Raw genomic sequence first — 24,424 nt, 5'->3', positions numbered from 1 at the left:
CAGAACAGTGGTTTATTTTCAGTAGTAATAAAAGGGATCTTTAAATGGTCTATATCCAGCTGTTTATACATTTTGGTGATAGAAAAGAGTGAAGAAGTCAATAATGTATTCCATATTGTATTAATCTATAAACTTATGTCATTATTGATCATCTGACACTGTTCAGTACACCAGTCTTCATTAAATTCTGGATTAAGAGTTCTACTTTTTTGAAATGGATGCCTTTTTCTTTATAAGCAGCCATGGTGGTACGACTTTTGGCGCCCCATCAAACAATTGTTGAATTGGCTATAGTTCTCCGACAAACGCTGCACATGTCGTACTTTTAGCAGCAGTTGTGCTTAGTATTGCAGCTTTGTCCCATTCAGTGCCAAAGCCAGTATACATTATAAAAAATGTAAATGGCAAAGTTTATATTATATTGCATAGTTTAAGTAAATTGCAGTAATTGGCTTCTTCCTTCGTTAATCTGCTTTACAGTGGAGTGAAGAAATTTAAGTGTGACTATTGTGTGCAGTCATTCCATCGGATATCAGAGTTAAAGCGGCACACTTGGACACATACTGGAGAGCTTCCGTATCGCTGTAAAGTAAGTGGTCTTAAAGTGCACATACACCTTAACTAGCTATGTAGCCATCTGTCAGCTCCCCCATATACAGTGGATATAATAATTCTACACACCCTTGGCAATGACACGACAACCCATTGGCTCCCCCGCTATCACGTGACAGGGGTGCCGATATATGATGTTAAATCCCGCTGTCAGTGATTCACAGCAGGATTTAATTGGTTAACAGCCGCAGGCAGAGCACCGCTCCACTTTTGACTATTAAGGCTCATGATGACTGATTAAATCAGTCATCCTGTGCGGGGAAAGATGTGAGCTCGGTGTGCAAGCACACATCGAAGGCAGGGACACAACGTTTCACTTAAATATACATCAAAGGTTGTGAAGGGGTTAAATACAGTAAGTATATATAAAAAAAAGTTTTTAAAAATATGAAAAAAACAAACCGCAAGTTCAAATCACCCCCCTTTTTGCCCCATTGAAAATAAAAGCAAAAATAAAAAAATACTCAGATTTGGTATTGTTTCATTCAGAAATGTCCCATGTATAAAATAAATTAATCCAAAAAGTATACATGTTTGGCATCTGCGTACTCATATTGACCTGGAGAATCATTTTTGTCAGTCAGTTTTACGATATAGTGAACATGGTAAATAAAAAATCCAAAAACAATTGTGAAATTGCATTTTTTTTTGCAATTTCACTGTAGTTGGAATTTTCTTCCCATTTTCCAGTACTCTGTCATAGAATGAATGGTGTCGTTCAAAAGTACAGCTCGTCCTGCAAAAAACGTTAGTGGTGGCTGGGCCTCTGGAACAGATAGTGGAGCACTGGCAGCCCGTTCTGTACATGGGTGCCAGGTCATCAGTGGTGTTATCGGAAAAAAGCTGTCGCTAGCGTGACATACATACATACATACATTATTGTAGACTCAGACAAGTAGAAGATGAACCTGTTACAATCAGCTATGTCCCTCACTTGTAGATTAAAGGGTTGTCCAATATCAGATAATGTTCTGACCTGGCTGCAGTTCACCACTGTACTTTCCTTTCCCGGGTCCTGCAGTATTGACTGCAGCGCTGATGTCACATCCACAACACCGCAAACAATCTGTGAGCTTGGCAGCTCTGAAGGAGGTGCTCCGTCTACACAGGCAAAGCCACTGAGCTCGCTGGTTGGCTCTCCACTAGTGTTGAGCGATACCTTCCGATATCAGGAAATATCGTATCGGATTGGATCGGGCCGATACCCAAAAAGTATCGGATATCGCCGATTCCGATACCGGAAACCAATGCAAGTCAATGGGACACAAATATCGGAATGAAAATAAACCCTTTCTTTCCTTGTAGGTTAATTCTACATGAAGTAAAACAACTAAGAATAATGTAGAATGACATGAAAAGCCGGCAATTCATCAGCGGCATTCACCGGTACCCGACAATTTACAACAGAAAGAATAGAGCTTCACACATAGATTAGATAGATAGAAACATGTCAGTCACATATATATGAAGTACAGTGACAGTGTTGCTTACTGTACTTGTCATTTAGTGTAAAGGATTTATTAAAAAAAATATTAGTGTTTTCGTGCACCGTCTCTTTAAAAAAGCCGGCCGGCAATTCAGCATCTGTACCCGACAATTTACAACAGAAAGAATAGAGCTTCACACATAGATTAGATAGATAGAAACATGTCAGTCACATATATATGAAGTACAGTGACAGTGTTGATTACTGTACTTGTCATTTAGTGTTAAAATAAAGGATTTATTTAAAAAAAAATTGGCGTGGGGTTCCCCTTAATTTTAGGCTCTAGCGGAGGTTAAGCAGACAGCTGGGGCAAATGTTTGAAGCCTGGGAAGGGGGTAATACCCACGGAGCTTCCCAGGCTACTAATATCAGCCCCCAGCTGAATACCTAGCCTTTACTAGCTATTAAAATGGGGGACCCCCCCAAAAAAATGACGTGGGGTCCCCCCTAATTTAATAGCTAGCACAGGCTAGGCAGACAGCTGGGGGCTGATATTAATAGCCCAGGAAGGGTGCCATGAATATTGGCCCCCTCCCAGGCTAGAAACACCAGCCGTCAGCCGCCCCAGAAATGGCGCATCCATAGGATGCGCCAATTCTGGCACTTAGCCTCGCTCTTCCACGCTGCCCTGGTGCGGTGGCAGGGGGTAATAGGGTTGGGGTTGATGTCAGCTTATAATGCCAGCTGACATCAAGCCCAGGTTAGTAATGGAGAGGCGTCTATAAGACACCCCCATTACTAACCCCATAGTCAAAGTTAAAAGAAAACACAAACACCCAGAATAAAGTCCTTTAATTGAAATAAAGACACAATTCTTTATTGTTCTAAATTAAACCATACTTACCATCACGCCCATTCCAGCTGAAGCCAACGATCTCCTGCAATAAAAGAAAAATAATAAAGCAACCTCATCCTTACCTTTCGATGGTTCCCAGGACAGCTCCAGCTCTGCTACATCGAGATGACAGGCTGGACCGCAGCAGAACGCTGCCATCCAGCCTGTCATCCCGCAGACACTGAGAAGCGCAGGCATGCTTGCGCTCCTCAGTGTCTCTCTGTGACGTCATCCAGATGAGCCGAGTTCATGTCCAATGAACTCAGCTCACCTCATGCACGTCACTGACAGCGTGGGAAAATTCTCCTGCACTCAGCGCTTCAGCGTGGGAAAATTCTCCTGCACTCAGCGCTTCAGCGTGAGAATTCTCCCACGCTGTCAGTGACATACATGAGGTGAGGTCATGTCCAATGAACTCAGCTCACCTCATGCACGTCACTGACAGCGTGGGAAAATTCTCACGCTGAAGTGCTGAGTGCAGGAGAATTTTCCCACGCTGTCAGTGACGTGCATGAGGTGAGCTGAGTTCATTGGACATGACCTCGGCTCATCTGGATGCCGTCACAGCCAGACACTGAGGAGTGGAAGTATGCCTGCGCTTCTCAGTGTCTGCGGGATGACAGGATGGATGGCAGCGTTCTGCTGCGGTCCAGCCTGTCATCTCGATGTAGCAGAGCTGAAGCTGTCGTGGGAGCCATGGAAAGGTAAGGATGAGGTTGCTTTATTATTTTACTTTTATTGCAGGAGATCGTTGGCTTCAGCTGGAATGGGCGTGGTGGTAAGTATGGTTTAATTTAGAACAATAAAGAATTGTGTGTTTATTTCAATTAAAGGACTTTTTTCTGGGTGTTGTGTTTTTTTAAATACTTTACTAGAAATTCATGGTGGTCATGTCTAATATTGGCGTGACCCCATGAATTTTGGGCTTAGGGCCAGCTGATAATGCCAAGCTGGCCTTAACCCCTTTATTACCCAGTGAGCCACCGCACCAGGGCCCTGGATGAGTTGGGTACAGCGCCAGAAGATGGCGCTTCTATGAACGCGCCATTTTCTGGGGCGGCTGCGGACTGCAATTTGCAGCGGGGGTGGCCCAGAAAGCTTGGGTCTCCCTGCGCTGCGGATTCCAGCCCCCAGCTGCCTAGTTGTACCTGGACACAAAAATAGGGCGAAGCCCCACGCATTTTTTTTTTAAATTATTTCATGAAATTCATGGAATAATTAAGAAAAAAAGGGCTTCCCTATATTGTTGTGTCCAACCAGGTACAAATAGGCAGCTGGTGGTTGGGGGCAGCCTGTTCCTGCCTGCTGTACCTGGCTGGACACAAATATAGGGCGAAGCCCCACGTCAATTTTTTTTAAAATAAGTCCTTTATTTTAACACTAAATGACATTTGAGGAGTTAATAAAGATGCAGTCCCTAAATTATTATTTATTTTTTAATTAATTTTTCCCAAAACTTTTGACGTGGGCTTCGCCATATTTTTGTATGCCAGCCAGGTACAGCATCCAGCTTCTATGAACGCGCCATTTTCCGGGGTGGCTGCGCACTGCAATTTTCAGCGGGGGGAGGGGGGGGGCAGAAAGCTTGGGCCTCCCTGCGCTGCAGATTCCATCCCCCAGCTGCCTAGTTGTACCTGGCTGGACACAAATATAGTGCGAAGCCCCACGTCAATTTTTTTTAAATCATTTCAGGAAATTCATGAAATAATTTAAAAAAATTGATGTGGGGCTTCGCCCTATATTTGTGTCCAGTCAGGTACAGCAGGCAGGAACGGGCTGCCCCCAACCACCAGCTGCCTATCTGTACCTAGCCGGACACAACAATATAGGGAAGCCCTTTTTTCTGAATTATTCCATGAATTTCATGAATTTAAAAAAAAAAAAACGTGGAGCTTCGCCCTATTTTTGTGTCCAGCCAGGTACAACTAGGCAGCTGGGGGCTGGAATCTGCAGCGCAGGGAGGCCCAAGCTTTCTGGGCCCCACCCGCTGCAAATTGCAGTCCGCAGCCGCCCCGGAAAATGGCGCGTTCATAGAAGCGCCATCTTCTGGCGCTGTACCCAACTCATCCAGGGCCCTGATGCGGTGGCTCACTGGGTAATAAAGGGGTTAAGGCCAGCTTGGCATTATCAGCTGGCCCTAAGCCCAAAATTCATGGGGTCACGCCAATATTAGACATGACCACCATGAATTTCTAGTAAAGTATTTAAAAAAAACACAAACACCCAGAAAAAAGTCCTTTAATTGAAATAAACACACAATTCTTTATTGTTCTAAATTAAACCATACTTACCATCACGCCCATTCCAGCTGAAGCCAACGATCTCCTGCAATAAAAGAAAAATAATAAAGCAACCTCATCCTTACCTTTCCATGGCTCCCACGACGGCTCCAGCTCTGCTACATCGAGATGACAGGCTGGACCGCAGCAGAACGCTGCCATCCAGCCTGTCATCCCGCAGACACTGAGAAGCGCAGGCATACTTCCACTCCTCAGTGTCTGGCTGTGACGGCATCCAGATGAGCCGACAATGAACTCGGCTCACCTCATGTACGTCACTGACAGCGTGGGAGAATTCTCCTGCACTCAGCGCTTCAGCGTGAGAATTTTCCCACGCTGTCAGTGACGTGCATGAGGTGAGGTCATGTCCCATGAACTCGGCGCACCTGATGCACGTCACTGACAGCGTGGGAGAATTCTCACGCTGAAGCGCTGAGTGCAGGAGAATTTTCCCACGCTGTCAGTGACGTGCATGAGGTGAGCTGAGTTCATTGGACATGACCTCGGCTCATCTGGATGACGTCACAGAAAGACACTGAGGAGCGCAAGCATGCCTGCGCTTCTCAGTGTCCGCGGGATGACAGGCTGGATGGCAGCGTTCTGCTGCGGTCCAGCCTGTCATCTCGATGTAGCAGAGCTGAAGCTGTCCTGGGAACCATGGAAAGGTAAGGATGAGGTTGCTTTATTATTTTACTTTTATTGCAGGAGATCGTTGGCTTCAGCTGGAATGGGTGTGGCGGTAAGTATGGTTTAATTTAGAACAATAAAGAATTGTGTCTTTATTTCAATTAAAGGACTTTTTTCTGGGTGTTTGTGTTTTTTTTAAATACTTTACTAGAAATTCATGGCGGTCATGTCTAATATTGGCGTGACCCCATGAATTTCGGGCTTAGGGCCAGCTGATAATGCCAAGCTGGCCTTAACCCCTTTATTACCCAGTGAGCCACCGCACCAGGGCCCTGGATGAGTTGGGTACAGCGCCAGAAGATGGCGCTTCTATGAACGCGCCATTTTCCGGGGCGGCTGCGGACTGCAATTTGCAGCGGGTGGGACCCAGAAAGCTTGGGTCTCCCTGCGCTGCAGATTCCAGCCCCCAGCTGCCTAGTTGTACCTGGCTGGACACAAAAATAGGGCGAAGCGCCACACATTTTTTTTTTTAATTATTTCATGAAATTCATGGAATAATTAAGAAAAAAAGGGCTTCCCTATATTGTTGTGTCCGGCTAGGTACAAATAGGCAGCTGGTGGTTGGGGGCAGCCCGTTCCTGCCTGCTGTACCTGGCTGGACACAATTATAGGGCGAAGCCCCACATAATTTTTTTTTAATTATTTCATGAATTTCCTGAAATAATTAAAAAAAAATTGACGTGGGGCTTCACACTATATTTGTGTCCAGCCAGGTACAGCAGGCAGGAACGGGCTGCCTATTTGTACCTAGCCGGACACAACAATATAGGGAAGCCCTTTTTTTCTTAATTATTCCATGAATTTCATGAAATAATTAAAAAAAAAAAAACGTGGAGCTTCTCCCTATTTTTGTGTCCAGCCAGGTACAACTAGGCAGCTGGGGGATGGAATCTGCAGCGCAGGGAGGCCCAAGCTTTTTGCCCTCCCCCCCCCCCCCGCTGAAAATTGCAGTCCGCGGCCGCCCCGGAAAATGGCGCGTTCATAGAAGCTGGATGCTGTACCTGGCTGGCATACAAAAATATGGCGAAGCCCACGTCAAAAGTTTTGGGAAAAATTTATTAAAAAATAAATAATAATTTAGGGACTGCATCTTTATTAAGTCCTCAAATGTCATTTAGTGTTAAAATAAAGGATTTATTTAAAAAAAAAATGGCGTGGGATCCCCCATAATTTTAGTCTCTAGCGGAGGTTAAGCAGACGGCTGGGGCAGATGTTTGAAGCCTGGGAAGGGGGTAAAACCCACGGAGCTTCCCAGGCTACTAATATCAGCCCCCAGCTGAATACCTAGCCTTTACTAGCTATTAAAATGGGGGACCCCCCAAAAAAAAATGACGTGGGGTCCCCTCTATTTTAATAGCTAGCAAAGGCTAGGCAGACAGCTGGGGGCTGATATTAATAGCTCAGGAAGGGTGCCATGAATATTGGCCCCCTCCCAGGCTAGAAACACCAGCCGTCAGCCGCCCCAGAAATGGCGCATCCATAGGATGCGCCAATTCTGGCACTTAGCCTCGCTCTTCCACGCTGCCCTGGTGCGGTGGCAGGGGGTAATAGTGGTGGGGTTCATGTCAGCGCCAGCTGCCATGAAGCCCAGGTTAGTAATGATGGCCGTCTATATGACACCCCCATTACTAACCTACAAAGTGTTAAAAAGAAAAAACACACTACACCCAGAAAAAAATAATTTATTTGAAATAAAACACCATTTTATTTAATTCTTAGTTTACTAAAAAAAAAATAGTTACCTGTCCACGTTCCTGCGCTGATCTCCCATGCACAGCTGTCACATCTGGAGATGGTGACAGCTGTGCATGGCTGCTGTAAGCTCACGCTGCCGGGAACACGTCCGCTCCCGGCAGCGGGAGCCACTGACTGAGGTCACCGGAGTGCATTCAGGCAGCGCAGCTCCGGAGACCTCCTTTACGGCACTGCTGTACCGTGGGAATTTCTCACGATACAGCAGTGCCGTAAAGGAGCTAACCGGAGCAGCGCTGCCTGAACTCCGGTGAACCCTTACGGCCCCGTCATTCTAGCGGCGGCAGCGGTTCAGAGCGGTCACATTCTATGTGGCTGCTCTGAACTGGAGATCTTCGTGGGACACTCGTGGACTACTACGGAGGGGTAAGGATAAGGTTGTGGTTTATTATTTTATATTTTATTACAGGAGATCGATGGCTTCGGGGAATTAGGTGTCTAGGTGAGTATAGGTGTAGTTTTTTATTTTTTACTTTATTTTAGGTGGCGATCGGCGGGGACAGGTAATGTATGAACTAATTTCTTTTAGGTAACCACTGGCCACCAATGACATGTATTTAACATTTATTGGGGACACAGTAGGGCAATTTAAATAGCAGGATCAGTCTGATGGGAACTACTGCTCCCATCGAGCTGATCCTGCTGGCAGGAGTGGACGGGGGACAGACATAGGCCGATGGGAGTAGTAGTGTCACATCGGCCTATGTCTGCCCGCACACACACCCGCACACACACCGCACACACACACCCCGCACACACACACACCCGCACACACACCCCGCACACACACACCCCGCACACACACACCCCGCACACACACACCCGCACACACACCGCACACACACACCCCGCACACACACACACCCGCACACACACCCCGCACACACACACACCGCACACACACACACCCGCACACACACACCCGCACACACACCCCGCACACACACCCCGCACACACACACACCCCGCACACACACACCCCGCACACACTAATCATGACGGGTCTGGGAGGTGAGGCTGACCTGTGCGGCCGTGGGAAAGTTCATGTGAGTTCATGCAGTCAAGCATGAACTCACATGAACCCTCTGAGGGCACCGCGGCTACTTCAAATGAACAGCTGATCGGCATCACCTGATACCTCAGCTGTTCATTTGAAATAACCGGCGGGAAAGCGCAGCACAGAACGGGAAAGCCGGCGGTGAAGTCTTTTCACTGCCGGCTTCCCCGCCCGGGTCCTTCGCTCCTTGGTGCTGCGCTCCCCGCCCGGTCCTAATTTACGATCGGGATGGGAGGTGGCGAGGGGAGCGGAGGATCGGGGTGGGAGGCTGCGGGGAAGCAGTATGGGGCTGCGTGATTGTTTAAAAGCCAGCGGCTTTTTACCGCGCGCCGGCTTTTAAACAATCAGGAGAATTCTCCCACGCTGGGATGGCATTCTGATGACAGGCTGGATCGCAGCTGAGCGCTGCCATCCAGCTTGTCATCCTTCAGAGACACTGCAGAGCGCAGGCATTATGGGAACTTCCGATTCCGGTATTCGATATTATAAAAGTATCGGAATTAAGTATCGGAATTCCGATACAGTGAATATCGGCCGATACCCGATATTTCAGTATCGGAATGCTCAACACTACTCTCCACGTGAGATCAGTGCTGCTGCCAGTGCCCGAGACCGGGAGTAGCGGTGTAGTCTCGTCAGTGTAGGGAAGTACATTGGGGTTTGTTATTTAATTATTTTTATTAAAAAACTGCAGACAGGGCAGAACATTATTTAGAAATGGCCAAGCCATTTAAACATTTACAGACTAGCCATTTGCAGTTTACAATTTTATCACTTGACTGATAAATAATAGTGCGAAGTAAAATTCTGGCTCCTCATTGGAGATGGGGAAAACATTGCTGAATGTATGTTTTGCTGATTTGCTGTCTTTTGTGATGCATTGATGAATTAATTCACAATGTTTAGTAGTTCTCTTTTCATGAATTTGATAAGAATTTTCCCATTGTATTCTATGCATCAGCAACTCAACAAAATGATAAAATAGCTCAACTCCTCCCTCCTTTCTCACAGTTGGTACTTCTACACAGAAGAGAATCTCTCCAGATTTTGCTCTCACTCTGGTGAAAGTAAAATCTGCACCTTTAATACAGAGATAAATCATTTGGTTTGCTAGTTATATATAATTGAGCAGGGTCTTACAATTTCACCTAATGTCACTTTTTTTTTTTATTTTCTCATAACCGAATCATAGTCCTCTTTAAGTAGTGTTATCATTTTATAGTGTTAACGGTTCATACTTCTGTTGGTCTGATACAGAATTCCAAGTCACCTGCATAAAAAAAGTTAAATGGAATAAGTCACCAGGTTTTTACTACCCCATTTGAGAGCATGTATGTTGCAACAATGTATAACTTGCTTGACTGCTTGCTGTATTTTTTTATAAAATCAGTTTTATCTGCTGCAGATCTACCAGTTCTCTAAATGCCGAGCTGTGTATAACCTGCCCAAACCACTGATTAGCAGCATTCTGCCTATGCACAGTGCGTAAAAAGCTGTCAATCAGTGGTGGGGGCTGGGTAATACAGAGCTCATGAATATGGAAGACTACATGGCAGCAGGTTTACTAGTCCTCCAGTGATAATCTCCTGCTGATAAAACAGCGATTTTTATCAAAATTACACCAAGCAGCCTAGTAAGTGATACATCACTGGAATTAGGGTTCCAGTTATATTTCTCAGATGTAGTGAAATATGCTATTTAGTAATGTTAGGAAAGCATGGGAGAATATAAGACATTACCACAAAGTAACGCTGATTTTTTTAGATCATAGATCTCCAGGCTATTTAAAGGTGTTTTTTCTGTAATGGCTTTATTCAACCCATGGGCGGCACGGTGGCGCAGTGGTTAGCACTGCAGCCTTGCAGCACTGGGGTCATTGGTTCAAATCCCACCAAGGACAACATCTTCAAGGAGTTTGTATGTTCTCCCTGTGTTTGTGTGGGTTTCCTCCGCTTTCTCCAGTTTCCTCCCACACTCCAAAGACATACTGATGGGGAATCTAGATTGTGAGCCCCGATGGGGACAGCGACGACGATGTATGTAAAGCGCTGCGGAATATGTTAGCGCTATATAAAAATAAAGATTATTATTAACCCATCGGCCAGTACTTGGATAAAATATTTAAAAACTCTTACTCGCCCTCCATGGGGCTAGTGCTTCCTCTCTGCCGCTGCTCCAGTCATTGTTTACAGCCTGCAGCGGTTTCTGCTCTAATGACTACAGCATACATCACCACTGCAGCCAATCAATAACCTCATTGTTCATACTGTCTAGATCAACAGAGCTGCAGAAGTGAGTGATTGGCTGCAGTAAAAGCTCTTTTATATTATTTTAATGAAGCGCCAACCAGTGGCATAAAAATTGCTATTCCTAGAAAACATCTTTAAGATTGTAAAAGGAAATAATTAATTCAAAGTTGTCAATTTGTTTAAAGTAGAACCTGAAAAATTTCGTGAAATAATTGGAAACCAAAAAAATAAAAAGTTTTTCAAATCTATACACAGATGCAGCATCTCTTACCGTGACATACATACCACAATGCAGCAAGATATTCTGATGCAGAAAAGCGTCATTCAACACCTAACTTTGACAAAATCATGACTTTTGCTGTGTTGCTGTCAGGGCCACTACAAGGGGTAGGCGAAAGTAGACATTTGTTTTGAGCACCATCCAGCTTTGAATGTTAGTCAGCACATAAAAAAAAATCTGCCTCTTTAAAATTTTCCTTAAATTGCTTTGCACTACATACAGTATGAGTGGCTGGTACAATTGGTAAAACGACGATGATGTAATGAGCATGCACTAAAGGGAAGTGCTCTTTTTGGTTCTAGAGGAGAGCTTACCACAGCTTGTAACAGGCACCTGCTTTAAGGTGTAACCTTAATTTACCTTTCATTTGAAAAGAAGCAACTCTGTAATATATCTTGTCCGAGAAATCTGCTTCTTTCTCCTCCTAGATTGATCTTTCAATTTATGGGTAAAATCTGTATTCAGTAAGACAGACTTTCAGGTTACTGAGATAGGAAAATGACAGTTGGTGCTTATAAGATTCTATGGAGGGGGAAGTAGGAGGGAGGAGGTAAAGACAGACACATACAGTTGAAACCAGAAGTTTACATACACTATATAAAAAGACACACATGCATGTTTTTCTCAATATCTGACATGAAATCAGAATAAACCTTTCCCTTTTTAGGTCAATTAGGATTACCATAATGTTTAATATTTGCCAAATGCCAGAATAATGAGAAAGAGAGCACGTTTTATGGCATTTTTATTACTTACTGCAAAGTCAAAAGTTTACATACACTAAGATTACTATGCCTTTAAACCATTCTGGACTGCCCATATGATGATGTCATGTGTTTGGAAGCTTCTGATTTTTTGGCAACATCTGAGTTAATTAGAGACACACCTGTGGATGTATTTTAATGCACACCTGAAACACACTGCTTCTTTGTGTAACATCATGGGAAAATCTGAAGAAATCAGCCAAGATGTCAGGAAGAGAATTGTGGACTTGCACAAGTCTGGCTCATCCTTGGGTACAATTTCAAGATACCTGAAGGTGCCTCGTTCATCTGTACAAACAACTATACGCAAGTACAAACAAGATGGGAATGTCCAGCCATCATACCGCTCCGGAAGGAGACTGGTTCTGTGTCCAAGAGATGAACGTGCTTTGGTCCAACATGTGCATATCAAGCCTTCTGGTTTCAACTATACATACTGCTTCAAGTTCTTTTGAAATGAAAGTTACACTTTTTAAATCTCTATGGTTAAATAAATAAAAGTGTAACTTGTTTCAGGAGAACTTGCTGCAAGAATGTCTGTGTCTGCCTCTAGCTCGTCCTATTCTCCTCCTCTTTATAAAATCTTATAAGTATCATCTGCTATCTTCTATCTCAATAATGGGAAGATCTGTCTTCACTGAATACAGATTTTACAGTTTTAACCTTAAATTCAGTTTGAAAAATCAATCCAGGAGGAAGAAGAAGCAAATTTCTCTGCTAAAAAAGATTACAATGCTGCTTATTCTCTCATGCGCTATTGTTTTATGCAGTGGAGGACACTGACATCTTGGGGGCCCTGTGCAAGAAAGGTGTATGGGCCCCCCTCCTTTTATTGCGACAAAGCTACAGATATATATATATGTATATCTTACATAGTCTATATACTAAGGGACTGTGCTATACATAATAAGGCTACATTACTGTATCTGTGTGCAGTGTCTGTGTGCTGCCCGCTTTTACAGACGAATTGAGCATGTCCTATTCTAATTCTCAAAATCAAATCGGAACAGGACATTCTCTGACCCTCACAGATCTCATTCTCAGATCCGTGATTCATGGATGTGTGAATGGATCTATAAAACTCTACAAGTCCTTGTGCTGTCCAATAAAAAAAATCTGGCAGCACACGGACATTTCACACAAATGTGAGAATGCAGCCTAAGGGATTTTACAGATAACATTATCACTCCAAGTCACACAGTGCAGATATAGAATAATATTTACATCCAGGCACTTAACACTGACTTCTCATCTGATCAGTCGGTTTCTGCTGTTTCTTCTCCATCTGGTCAGACCTTCATGTCAACATCTCCCAGCCGAGACTCGTTTTGTCACGTGATCTCCAGCCTAGAAAATAACAAGGTCACATATATTGTATATATACGTGTCTCACCCTCACTGCGCCCCTGAATACAGATACAGTACAGACCAAAAGTTTGGACACACCTTCTCATTTAAAGATTTTTCTGTATTTTCATGACTATGAAAATTGTACATTCACACTGAAGGCATCAAAACTATGAATTAACACATGTGGAATTATATACTTAACAAAAAAGTGTGAAATTACTGAAAATATGTCTTATATTCTAGGTTCTTCAAAGTAGCCACCTTTTGCTTTGATGACTGCTTTGCACACTCTTGGCATTCTCTTGATGAGCTTCAAGGGGTAGTCACCGGAAATGGTTTTCACTTCACAGGTGTGCTCTGTCAGGTTTAATAAGTTGGATTTCTTGCCTTATAAATGGGGTTGGGACCATCAGTTGTGTTGTGCAGAAGCCGGGTGGATACACAGCTGATAGTCCTACTGAATAGACTGTTAGCTGTTTTTTTCTTGCCATAATACAAATTCTAAGTAAAGAAAAACGAGTGGCCATCATTACTTTAAGAAATGAAGGTCAGTCAGTGCGAAAAATTGGGAAAACTTTGAAAGCGTCCCCAAGTGCAGTTGCAAAAACAATCAAGCGCTACAAAGAAACTGGCTCACATGAGGACCGCCCCAGGAAAGGAAAAGAGTCACCTCTGCTTTTGAGGATAAGTTTATCCGAGTCACCAGCCTCAGAAATCGTAGGTTAACAGCAGCTCAGATTAGAGACCAGGTCAATGCCACACAGAGTTCTAGCAGCAGACACATCTCTTCAACAACTGTTAAGAGGAGACTTTGTGCAGCAGGCCTTCATGGTAAAATAGCTGCTAGGAAACCACTGCTAAGGACAGGCAACAAGCAGAAGAAACTTGTTTGGGCTAAAGAACACAAGGAATGGACATTAGACCAGTGGAAATCTGTGCTTTGGGCTGATGAGTCTAAATTTGAGATCTTTGGTTCCAACCACCGTGTCTTTGTGCAACGCAGAAAAGGTGAACGGATGGACTCTACATGCCTGGTTCCCACCGTGAAGCATGGAGGAGGAGGTGTGATGGTGTGGGGGTGCTTTGCTGGTGACACTGTTGGGGATTTATTCAAAATTGAAGCCATACTGAACCAGCATGGCTACCACAGCATCTTGCAGCGGCATGCTATTCCATCCAGTTTGCGTTTAGTTGGACCATAATTTATTTTTCAACAGGACAATGACCCCAAACACACCTCCAGGTTGTGTAAGGGCTATTTGACCAAGGAGGAGAGTGATGGGGTGCTACGCCAGATGACCTTTCCTCCACAGTCACCAGACCTGAACCCAATTGAGATGGTTTGGGGTGAGCTGGACCGCAGAGTGAAGGCAAAAGGGCCAACAAGTGCTAAGCATCTCTGGGAACTCCTTCAAGATTGTTGGAAGACCATTTCCGGTGACTACCTCTTGAAGCTCATCAAGAGAATGCCAAGAGTGTGCAAAGCAGTCAAAGCAAAAGGTGGCTACTTTGAAGAACCTAGAATATAAGACATATTTTCAGTTGTTTCACACTTTTTTGTTAAGTATATAATTCCACATGTGTTAATTCATAGTTTTGATGCCTTCAGTGTGAATGTACAATTTTCATAGTCATGAAAATACAGAAAAATCTTTAAATGAGGTGTGTCCAAACTTTTGGTCTGTACTGTATGTACCCTTCATTAATATACTGTTATCCACGCACCAATCAAAATATGAAGTGATAAGCAGCACTGTGTCCCCCATTAACTATAATCTCCACCAGCCAAAAATATAAACTATTCGGTCTCTGTGACTCTCCCCAATTAACTGTAAGGCTATGTGCACACGGAAAATATACAAGGCTTTACAGTACAAGCAAAGTGAATGAGATCCCTGAAGTCTCATACACATGTTGCTTATTTTTTCCTAGCAGATTAAAATCTGCAGAATGTCAATTCTTGCAGTTTATTTCACCCGTACTATTGAGTAGGGGAAAATACCCAACAAAAGCATGTCAAAAACATGGCAAAAAAATTATTTTACGCAGCGTTCTTCCTGCCAACACATTAGCACATGCAACATAATTTTCTCCTGCAAATCCTGAATGTGTGCACATAACCTTAGTCCCTGCCCTGTGTCCCCCACCCATTTATTATAAGTCCTTGATAGCATCATAATGAATTTGGAGGTGGGAGAAGACGTTATCAGGTAATGAGCATCTTCCGCCACCTCCCAATTCATTACAAGTCCCTGACAATGTCTTCTCTCACCTTTCAATTCATTATAAAGTGTCCTATGCACCTTACCCCCATCATTGCTCTCCCCCCATCTTTGTTCTTCCACACCACACCACACCACACCACAGTGTCCTCTTCCACACCACACCCCATCATTGCTGTCCCACCATCACCCTCATCATTGCTCTCTCCCCCCATCACCCTCATCATTGCTCTCTCCCCCCATCACCCTCATCATTGCTCTCCCCCATCATTGCTCTCCCCATCTTCCTAAAAAGAGATGGCATAAGAGTCTTTGTTTATGCAGTTTATTGACGTTCCAATCGGGGTTTATTTCACGCCATAAAACAAATGCATTGTAGGCAGATACATCAACAATGTTATAAAATAAAACCATTGTCCACCGATTGCTTTTGCTTGTGTACGTAGCTATTATTTGCTCTAGTGTATCAACTGCCCCTTTAGTGGAATTATAATCTAATATCATCTGTGGCTTTTTGTCATCTTGACTGCTTAACTGTATTGTCATGGTGTATCGTGCTCATCAGAATGATCTGGGTTTTTTTTGGTTTTTTTGGGGGGAATGTAAGAAACCACTGTCGTATCTCCAGTTAAGTAAAACGGTGGACTGTGAGCATCTTTTACCAGGGATATCTTGCGGCAGTTCAGGCCTGCTTTTTCTTACAGTGCCCAGCATTGTAAGTTTTCGTTTTAGCAATAGCTGCCCCAGTTGGTGCTATGTAAAAAAGTTGACACATTTTGTCCTTTTAAGTTCATATGTCAAATCTGAAACGACTCGCATACCCTTCTTTTCAGGTTTTTATCCAGGCTTTTTTCTTGTATATACCTGAATGTTTAAAGCGTATGAACTGCTGCTGTCACAAAGTGTCCATATCTTGATGCCGTACTTTGCTGACTTACTCTGTATATATTGTTTGTATGGGCACCTACTTCGGAATGCCACAAGTTGTTCATCCACAGCGATCTTTTCACCAGTATTGTATAATTTTGGAAGACTCTCTATCCATTTATCCCAAACTTCTCTAATAGCGGCTAGTTATTAGAGAATTATCTGATGTTAGCTGAGGACCATTTTCCTGCCTTGGCAGAAGGCTGCAAGTTCCAAATTACATTTTTGTTTTTAGAATGAATTGCTTGCATCGGACTAGGTGTCTGTTTGGGTATCATTCCTCATCAGATTCAACTTCAGAATCAGAATTCCCATAATCGCTTTTCCTGCCACTTATGTGGTCTTCATCTTCGGACACTTTCTCCAGTTGGCGTTTTTGCCACATTTTTATCCAACTTTCGAAATAATGGATACTCATGACTTTCACAGGGTAAAATCAGAGTTGTGGAATAAAATTAGCACTACATAAATAATAATATCGCAACAAACACTAATCGATTTAGCAACAATAAGAGTTTATATACTACAGCGAAACAAACCTGTACTCAAAGCCCATCCATCTTGCAGTAAGTTGCAAGTGTATCGAGTGCACGGACAGGCTGGGATTTCAGAGATACAGTGCTGGCCAAAAGTATTGGCACCCCTGCAATTCTGTCAGATAATACTCAGTTTCTTCCTGAAAATGATTGCAATCACAAATTCTTTGGTATTATTATCTTCATTTAATTTGCTTGCAAGGAAAAAACACAAAAGAGAATGAAGCAAAAATCAAATCATTGATCATTTCACACAAAACTCCAAAAATGGGTGGGCCAGACAAAAGTATTGGCACCCTCAGCCTAATACTTGGTTGCACAACCTTTAGCCAAAATAACTGCGAACAACCGCTTCCGGTAACCATCAATGAGTTTCTTACAATGCTCTGCTGGAATTGTAGACCATTCTTCTTTGGCAAACTGCTCCAGGTCCCTGATATTTGAAGAGTGCCTTCTCCAAACTGCCATTTTGAGCTCTCTCCACAGGTGTTCAATGGGATTCAGGTCTGGACTCATTGCTGGCCACCTTAGAAGTCTCCAGTGCTTTCTCTCAAACCATTTTATAGTGCTTTTGGAAGTGTGTTTTGGGTCATTGTCCTGCTGGAAGACCCATGACCTCTGAGGGAGACCCAGCTTTCTCACACTGGGCCCTACATTATGCTGCAAAATTTGTTGGTAGTCTTCAGACTTCATAATGCCATGCACACGGTCAAGCAGTCCAGTGCCAGAGGCAGCAAAGCAACCCCAAAACATCAGGGAACCTCCGCCATGTTTGACTGTAGGGGCCGTGTTCTTTTCTTTGAATGCCTCTTTTTTTATCCTGTACACTCTATGTTGATGCTTTTTCCCAAAAAGCTCTACTTTTGTCTCATCTGACCAGAGAACATTCTTCCAAAACGTTTTAGGCTTTCTCAGGTAAGTTTTGGCAAACTCCAGCCTGGCTTTTTTATGTCTCTGGGTAAGAAGTGGGGTCTTCCTGGGTATCCTACCATACAGTCCCTTTTCATTCAGACGCTGACAGATAGTACTGGTTGACACTGTTGTACCCTCGGACTGCAGGGCAGCTTGAACTTGTTTGGATGTTAGTCGAGGTTCTTTATCCACCATCTGCACAATCTTGCGTTGAAATCTCTCGTCAATTTTTCTTTTCCGTCCACATCTAGGGAAGTTAGCCACAGTGCCATGGGCTTTAAACTTCTTGATGACACTGCGCACGGAAGACACAGGAACATTCAGGTCTTTGGAGATGGACTTGTAGCCTTGAGATTGCTCATGCTTCCTCACAATTTGGTTTCTCAAGTCCTCAGACAGTTCTTTGGTCTTCTTTCTTTTCTCCATGCTCAATGTGGTACACACAAGGACACAGGACAGAGGTTGAGTCAACTTTAATCCATGTTAACTGGCTGCAAGTGTGATTTAGTTATTGCCAACACCTGTTAGGTGCCACAGGTAAGTTACAGGTGCTGTTAATTACATGAATTAGAGAAGCATCACATGATTTTTCAAACAGTGCCAATACTTTTGTCCACCCCCTTTTTTAGGTTTGGTGTGGAATTATATCCAATTTGGCTTTAGGACAATTCTTTTTGTGTTTTTTTCATTGAAGACAAATTAAATGAAGAGAATAATACCAAAGAATTTGTGATTGCAATCATTTTCAGGAAGAAACTGAGTATTATCTGACAGAATTGCAGGGGTACCAATACTTTTGGCCAGCACTGCAGATAAACAATAGTAGATGCAATAAATAATCCACGATGATATTATAGTTTGTGCTTGAAAATATGGCAGAAGATCTGTATAAAAGACTATCGGGTCATATTGACCCAAACAGTGCATACAGTACAGACCAAAAGTTTGGACACACCTTCTCATTTAAAGATTTTTCAGGACTATGAAAATTGTACATTCACACTGAAGGCATCAAAACTTTGAATTAACACATGTGGAATTATATACTTAACAAAAAAGTGTGAAACAACTGAAAATATGTCTTATATTCTAGGTCCTTCAAAGTAGCCACCTTTTGCTTTGATGACTGCTTTGCACACTCTTGGCATTCTCTTGATGAGCTTCAAGAGGTAGTCACCGGAAATGGTCTTCCAACAATCTTGAAGGAGTTCCCAGAGATGCTTAGCACTTGTTGGCCCTTTTGCCTTCACTCTGTGGTCCAGCTCACCCCAAACCATCTCGATTGGGTTCAAGTCTGTTGACTGTGGAGGAAAGGTCATCTGGCGTAGCACCCCATCACTCTCCTTGTTGGTCAGATAGCCCTTACACGGCCTGGAGGTGTGTTTGGGGTCATTGTCCTGTTGAAAAATAAATGATGGTCCAACTAAATGCAAACTGGTTGGAATAGCATGCCGCTGCAAGATGCTGTGGTAGCCATGCTGGTTCAGTATGCCTTCAATTTTGAAAAAATCCCCAACAGTGTCACCAGCAAAGCACCCCCACACCATCACACCTCCTCCTCCATGCTTCACGGTGAGAACCAGGCATGTAGAGTCCATCCGTTCACCTTTTCTGCGTTGCACAAAGACACGGTGGTTGGAACCAAAGATCTCAAATTTGGGCTCATCAGACCAAAGCACAGATTTCCACTGGTCTAATGTCCATTCCTTGTGTTCTTTAGCCCAAACAAGTCTCTTCTGCTTGTTGCCTGTCCTTAGCAGTGGTTTTCTAGCAGCTATTTTACCATGAAGGCCTGCTGCACAAAGTCTCCTCTTAACAGTTGTTGAAGAGATGTGTCTGCTGCTAGAACTCTGTGTGGCATTAACCTGGTCTCTAATCTGAGATGCTGTTAACCTGCGATTTCTGAGGCTGGTGACTCGGATAAACTTATCCTCAGAAGCAGAGGTGACTCTTGGTCTTCCTTTCCTGGGGCGGTCCTCATGGGAGCCAGTTTCTTTGTAGCGCTTGATGGTTTTTGCAACTGCACTTGGGGACACTTTCAAAGATTTCCCAATTTTTCGCACTGACTGACCTTCATTTCTTAAAGTAATGATGGCCACTCGTTTTTCTTTACTTAGCTGCTTTTTTCTTGCCATAATACAAATTCTAACAGTCTATTCAGTAGGACTATCAGCTGTGTATCCACCAGCCTTCTGCACAACACAACTGATGGTCCCAAACCCATTTATAAGGCAATAAATCCCACTTATTAAACCTGACAGGGCACACCTGTGAAGTGAAAACCATTTCCGGTGACTACCTCTTGAAGCTCATCAAGAGAATGCCAAGAGTGTGCAAAGCTGTCATCAAAGCAAAAGGTGGCTACTTTGAAGAACCTAGAATATAAGACATATTTTCAGTTGTTTCACACTTTTTTGTTAAGTATATAATTCCACATGTGTTAATTCATAGTTTTGATGCCTTCAGTGTGAATGTACAATTTTCATACTCATGAAAATACAGAAAAATCTTTTGGTATGTACTGTATGTAACAATTCTTTCATACAAAAAAAGTAATAAAAAAGAACACTTATAACAACACCTACCCATAAACAAATTCACCTAACCACGATTTGCAGATCCTCATATTAAATAATCTGCAGCTTCACAAACTTTTTTTCTGGTCAAATAGACTCCAACATTATAGCAGAGTTAACCAAACAGCAGCTTTTCCTTCATACAGAAGTATGTGCCCTGGCTACAGATGGAGCAGCAGATCAGTACTTGTAGGGGGTCGGCGCACAGATGAAAAGCATATTTACATGTAACACTGCACTAGTGTAATTCAACTGAAGATACTGCAGGACCTCCACAAGATATTAAATGCCTAGCCCTGACCCAGCTCCATTACTGAGGGCAAATGGGGCGAAAGACTGAAATTGCTGCCAAGGGGACTATATGGAATCAGGTCCAGAAGTCATAGGACCCTGCTAAATAAATGGACACTGTGACTGCTGCATGTGTGGTTCAGTGCCCAGTGTGTCCCTCCAGATCTTAATAGTGTTAGTGTTGGTTAACTGCAATATGTTGCAAATTTATGTGTGGAAAGTGCATATATTATGTTAGGAGTGGACCAGAACAGAAGAGGTGCCATAAGTGCTTGTTCAGCCCTGGTTGCTGTGTCCAGTTACAGCTTACATGATAGTTAAGGCGGTGTGTGTAGGTTGAGAAATGCTACATTTCTAATTGGGGAAGACCTTTCCAAACGTCTGGTATTCATTTTGTGTGTTCTTCACCTACTTCATACTCTACCGAAGGTTTAGTTATTGTGTGGCAAGTTAATTTACCATAGGTTTAGTTATTATGTATTGGGGCAGATTTTGTTAAGGACCAGGTAATTTTTTCGTTTTTGTGAGGGCTTTGTTTTGCAGCATGAGTTGTAATTTTGAATGACATTATATATTTTAACATTGAACATACTATAAAATACCGGGGGAAAAAAACAAATGCAGTGAAACGGTGGGGGGGGGGGGGATTTAGATTAACACTCTACAATACTGCAAATACCACAGTATTGTAGAGTATAATGAAAATCACAGTCCCAAATGGAGCTCAGTGTCTGGCTGCATTTCACAGAAGCACCAAAATGGGAGTGGACTGTCATGCTAACCCATCAGTGCCTCTAGATCCAGTCTTGGAGTGCTGATGGGAGTCAGTGCACGAGAGAGCTTAACAGCGGTGGTATAATCTGTGTATGTACACTACCGTTCCAAAGATTGGGGTCACCGAGACAATTGTGTTTTCCATGAAAACTCATACTTTTATTTATCAAATGAGTTGCAAAATGAATAGAAAATATAGTCCAGACATTGACAAGGTTAGAAATAATGATTTTTATTTGAAAGAATAGTTTTCTCCTTCAAACTTTGCTTTCGTCAAAGAATCCTCCCTTTGCAGCAATTACAGCATTGCCGACCTTTGGCATTCTAGCTGTTAATTTGCTGAGGTAATCTTGAGAAATTTCCCCCCATGCTTCCTGAAGCCCCTCCCACAAGTTGGATTGGCTTGATGGGCACTTTTTTCGTACCATACGGTCAAGCTGCTCCCACAACAGCTCAATGGAGTTGAGATCTGGTGACTGCGCTGGCCACAGAACTCTACAACCCACAGAAGTTGCTCAGGTAGTGCAACTCATCCAGGATGGCGCATCAATGTGAGCTGTGGCAAGAAGGTTTGCTGTGTCTGTCAGTGTAGTGTCCAGAGGCTGGAGGCGCTACCAGGAGACAGGCCAGTACACCAGAAGACGTGGAGGGGGCCGTAGGAGGGCAACAACCCAGCAGCAGGACCGCTACCTCCGTCTTTGTGCAAGGAGGGACAGGAGGAACAGGCGGATGCTTTAGTCCAGGTCTGGGAGGAGATCCCACAGGAGACCACCCGCAACCTCATCAGGACCGTGCCCAGGCATTGTAGGGAGGTCATACAGGCACGTGGAGGCCACACACAATACTGAGCCTCATTTTGACTTGTTTTAAGGACATTACATCAAAGTTGGATGAGCCTGTAGTGTGTTTTTCCACTTTAATTTTGGGGGTGACTCCAAATCCTGGCCTCCATTGGTTAATACATTTGATTTCCATTGATGATTTTTGTGTGATTTTATGTCAGCACATTCAACTTTGTACAGAACAAAGTATTCAATGGGAATATTTCATTCATTCAGATCTAGGATGTGTTATTTGAGTGTTCCCTTTATTTTTTTGAGCAGTCTATGTATATATACAACGTCATCAGACTACTAATGCGACTGCTGGACCTAGGCCCTGCGAATCTTTTTAATAAAAAAATAAAGAAAAAAATATATATATATAGATTTAATTGCATTACAGTGACAATTAGTGGTTATTTGCCTACTAATTTGTTTGTTATTGCAGATCTGCGGGAAGGGATGCAGACATCCAAGTAACATGAAGAAGCACATTCGTACTGTGCACAAAGCAGATATGAGGGTGCAAATCAACAGAGAACATGCATCTCCACGATTCTTCAAAAATAGGAGGCCAGCAGCTTTATTTTCAGCACATGCTCTACCACAGGGCCTGCCTTCTAATGACTCCTTACCTGTTCCAGCAACGTCTGGGGATCACAGCATCCAGACAGACTCCTCAGTATCCCCTGTCTCCCTTTCCTATATCTCTATCTTTACAGGTGAAGAAACTGCAGCCAATGAATTTACTGTGCGTGATACACAGGACTCTCAGACTGCAGGTTGTCAGTAACAGCAACCTTGGCACTGTATTTGTCTTAGTGCTACAAAATATATTTTATTTGAGGACATTTTATTAAATTGAATATTATAGGACGTCCTATAATTTGTGTGGTTTTTTTTTCTATGGTCAAAGGGCAAGACTATTGGCAAAGGATATTTCAAGATCTGCTGCTGGCTGCTCCCTCTGCAATTTGCCAACCAATGATGCCCGAGATGTTCTCGATAAGAGACCAATCTGGAGACACTGCAGGCCATGGTAGCATGTTTAGGCTACACAAGCTTTTCACCGTAGCATGAACAACATGCGGCCTGGTGTTGTCGTGTTGTAAAACTGCTCCTGGGACACTTAAGAGAAATTTTGTTTCCATCTTTTTTCATCATTTGAATATCATTAACATGTCTATAGATCCTGTGATTTCCATAATTACACAACCTTTAATTGCGTGCCCTTAGTTGACATGCACTTTTCCAACATCACAATGATCCAAAACACACATCTATTGCATTTCTGAAGAACAGGGTGAAAGTGATTGAGTGGCCAAGTGTCTCCTGATCTAAACCCAATCGAACCCCTATTGGGAGTTCTGAAGAGACAAGTTGAGCATCACTCCCCATCCAGCATCCAGGCTCTAAAAGAGGTCGTTCTTGAAGAATAGAAAAAGATAGATGTTGCAATATGTCCCCAACTTGTTTATTCCATGCCTAGATTACTTGGTGCTGATGTTAAAAATCATGGAGATTGTACAAAATACTAGATGTAGTTGTTTTTGATGCAGAGTGTATTCAGTTTTACTCAAATTAGTTGATGCAAAAATGAAGATTTTGTAATGAAAATTATATTATTAACCTTACTTTCATGTTATGGATTAACAAAATGTTCTATGAAGCTCAGACTTGTCAAAATTTGTGAAATGTTTCTTATATTCAGTTAGATATTGATTAAAATCTTACTTTTTAAAAGGGGTGTACTCATTTATATTGACCACTGTAAGTTCCCATAATGTAGTAGTAGTACAGTAAGTATCAAATTACAGATGACACCCTGTTACAAAGCAAGTATCCAGAACGAGCTCTGTACAGAAATGCAATGATAAATGGCTGTTCCATGACTTTATTAGTATTTATTTTGGCATTTTGCATAGTATTTGGGTTTGCTGGCTGTTTTTGACAACAAAAGGCTTTGCTTCAGGGTTTCCCTCTATCTTACAGTATTCGTTTCTTGCTCTGCCTC

The 24,424-nt window shown here is 43.0% G+C and overlaps 1 protein-coding gene across 1 annotated transcript in view; it reads left to right on the top strand.

The window, feature by feature from the left end:
* LOC141196034 (uncharacterized) overlaps nt 1-24,133 on the top strand; it is a 91,283-nt gene extending 67,150 nt beyond the window's left edge. The window contains exons 5-6 of the mRNA XM_073662537.1: nt 481-589; nt 22,859-24,133. Of these exons, the coding sequence (XP_073518638.1) occupies nt 481-589; nt 22,859-23,203 (454 nt within the window). The 3' untranslated portion in view covers nt 23,204-24,133. The remainder of the gene's footprint in view (nt 1-480; nt 590-22,858) is intronic.
* Nucleotides 24,134-24,424: the final 291 nt, after the last annotated feature.

This window comes from Phyllobates terribilis, unplaced genomic scaffold (genome assembly GCF_046119375.1).
Source record: "Phyllobates terribilis strain yellow unplaced genomic scaffold, ASM4611937v1 Scaffold_1__5_contigs__length_1240528914, whole genome shotgun sequence".
Classification (NCBI taxonomy): Eukaryota; Metazoa; Chordata; class Amphibia; order Anura; family Dendrobatidae; genus Phyllobates; species Phyllobates terribilis.
The sequence above is the reverse complement of the archived record's forward strand: the minus strand, read 5'-3'. Positions and strand labels throughout refer to the sequence as shown.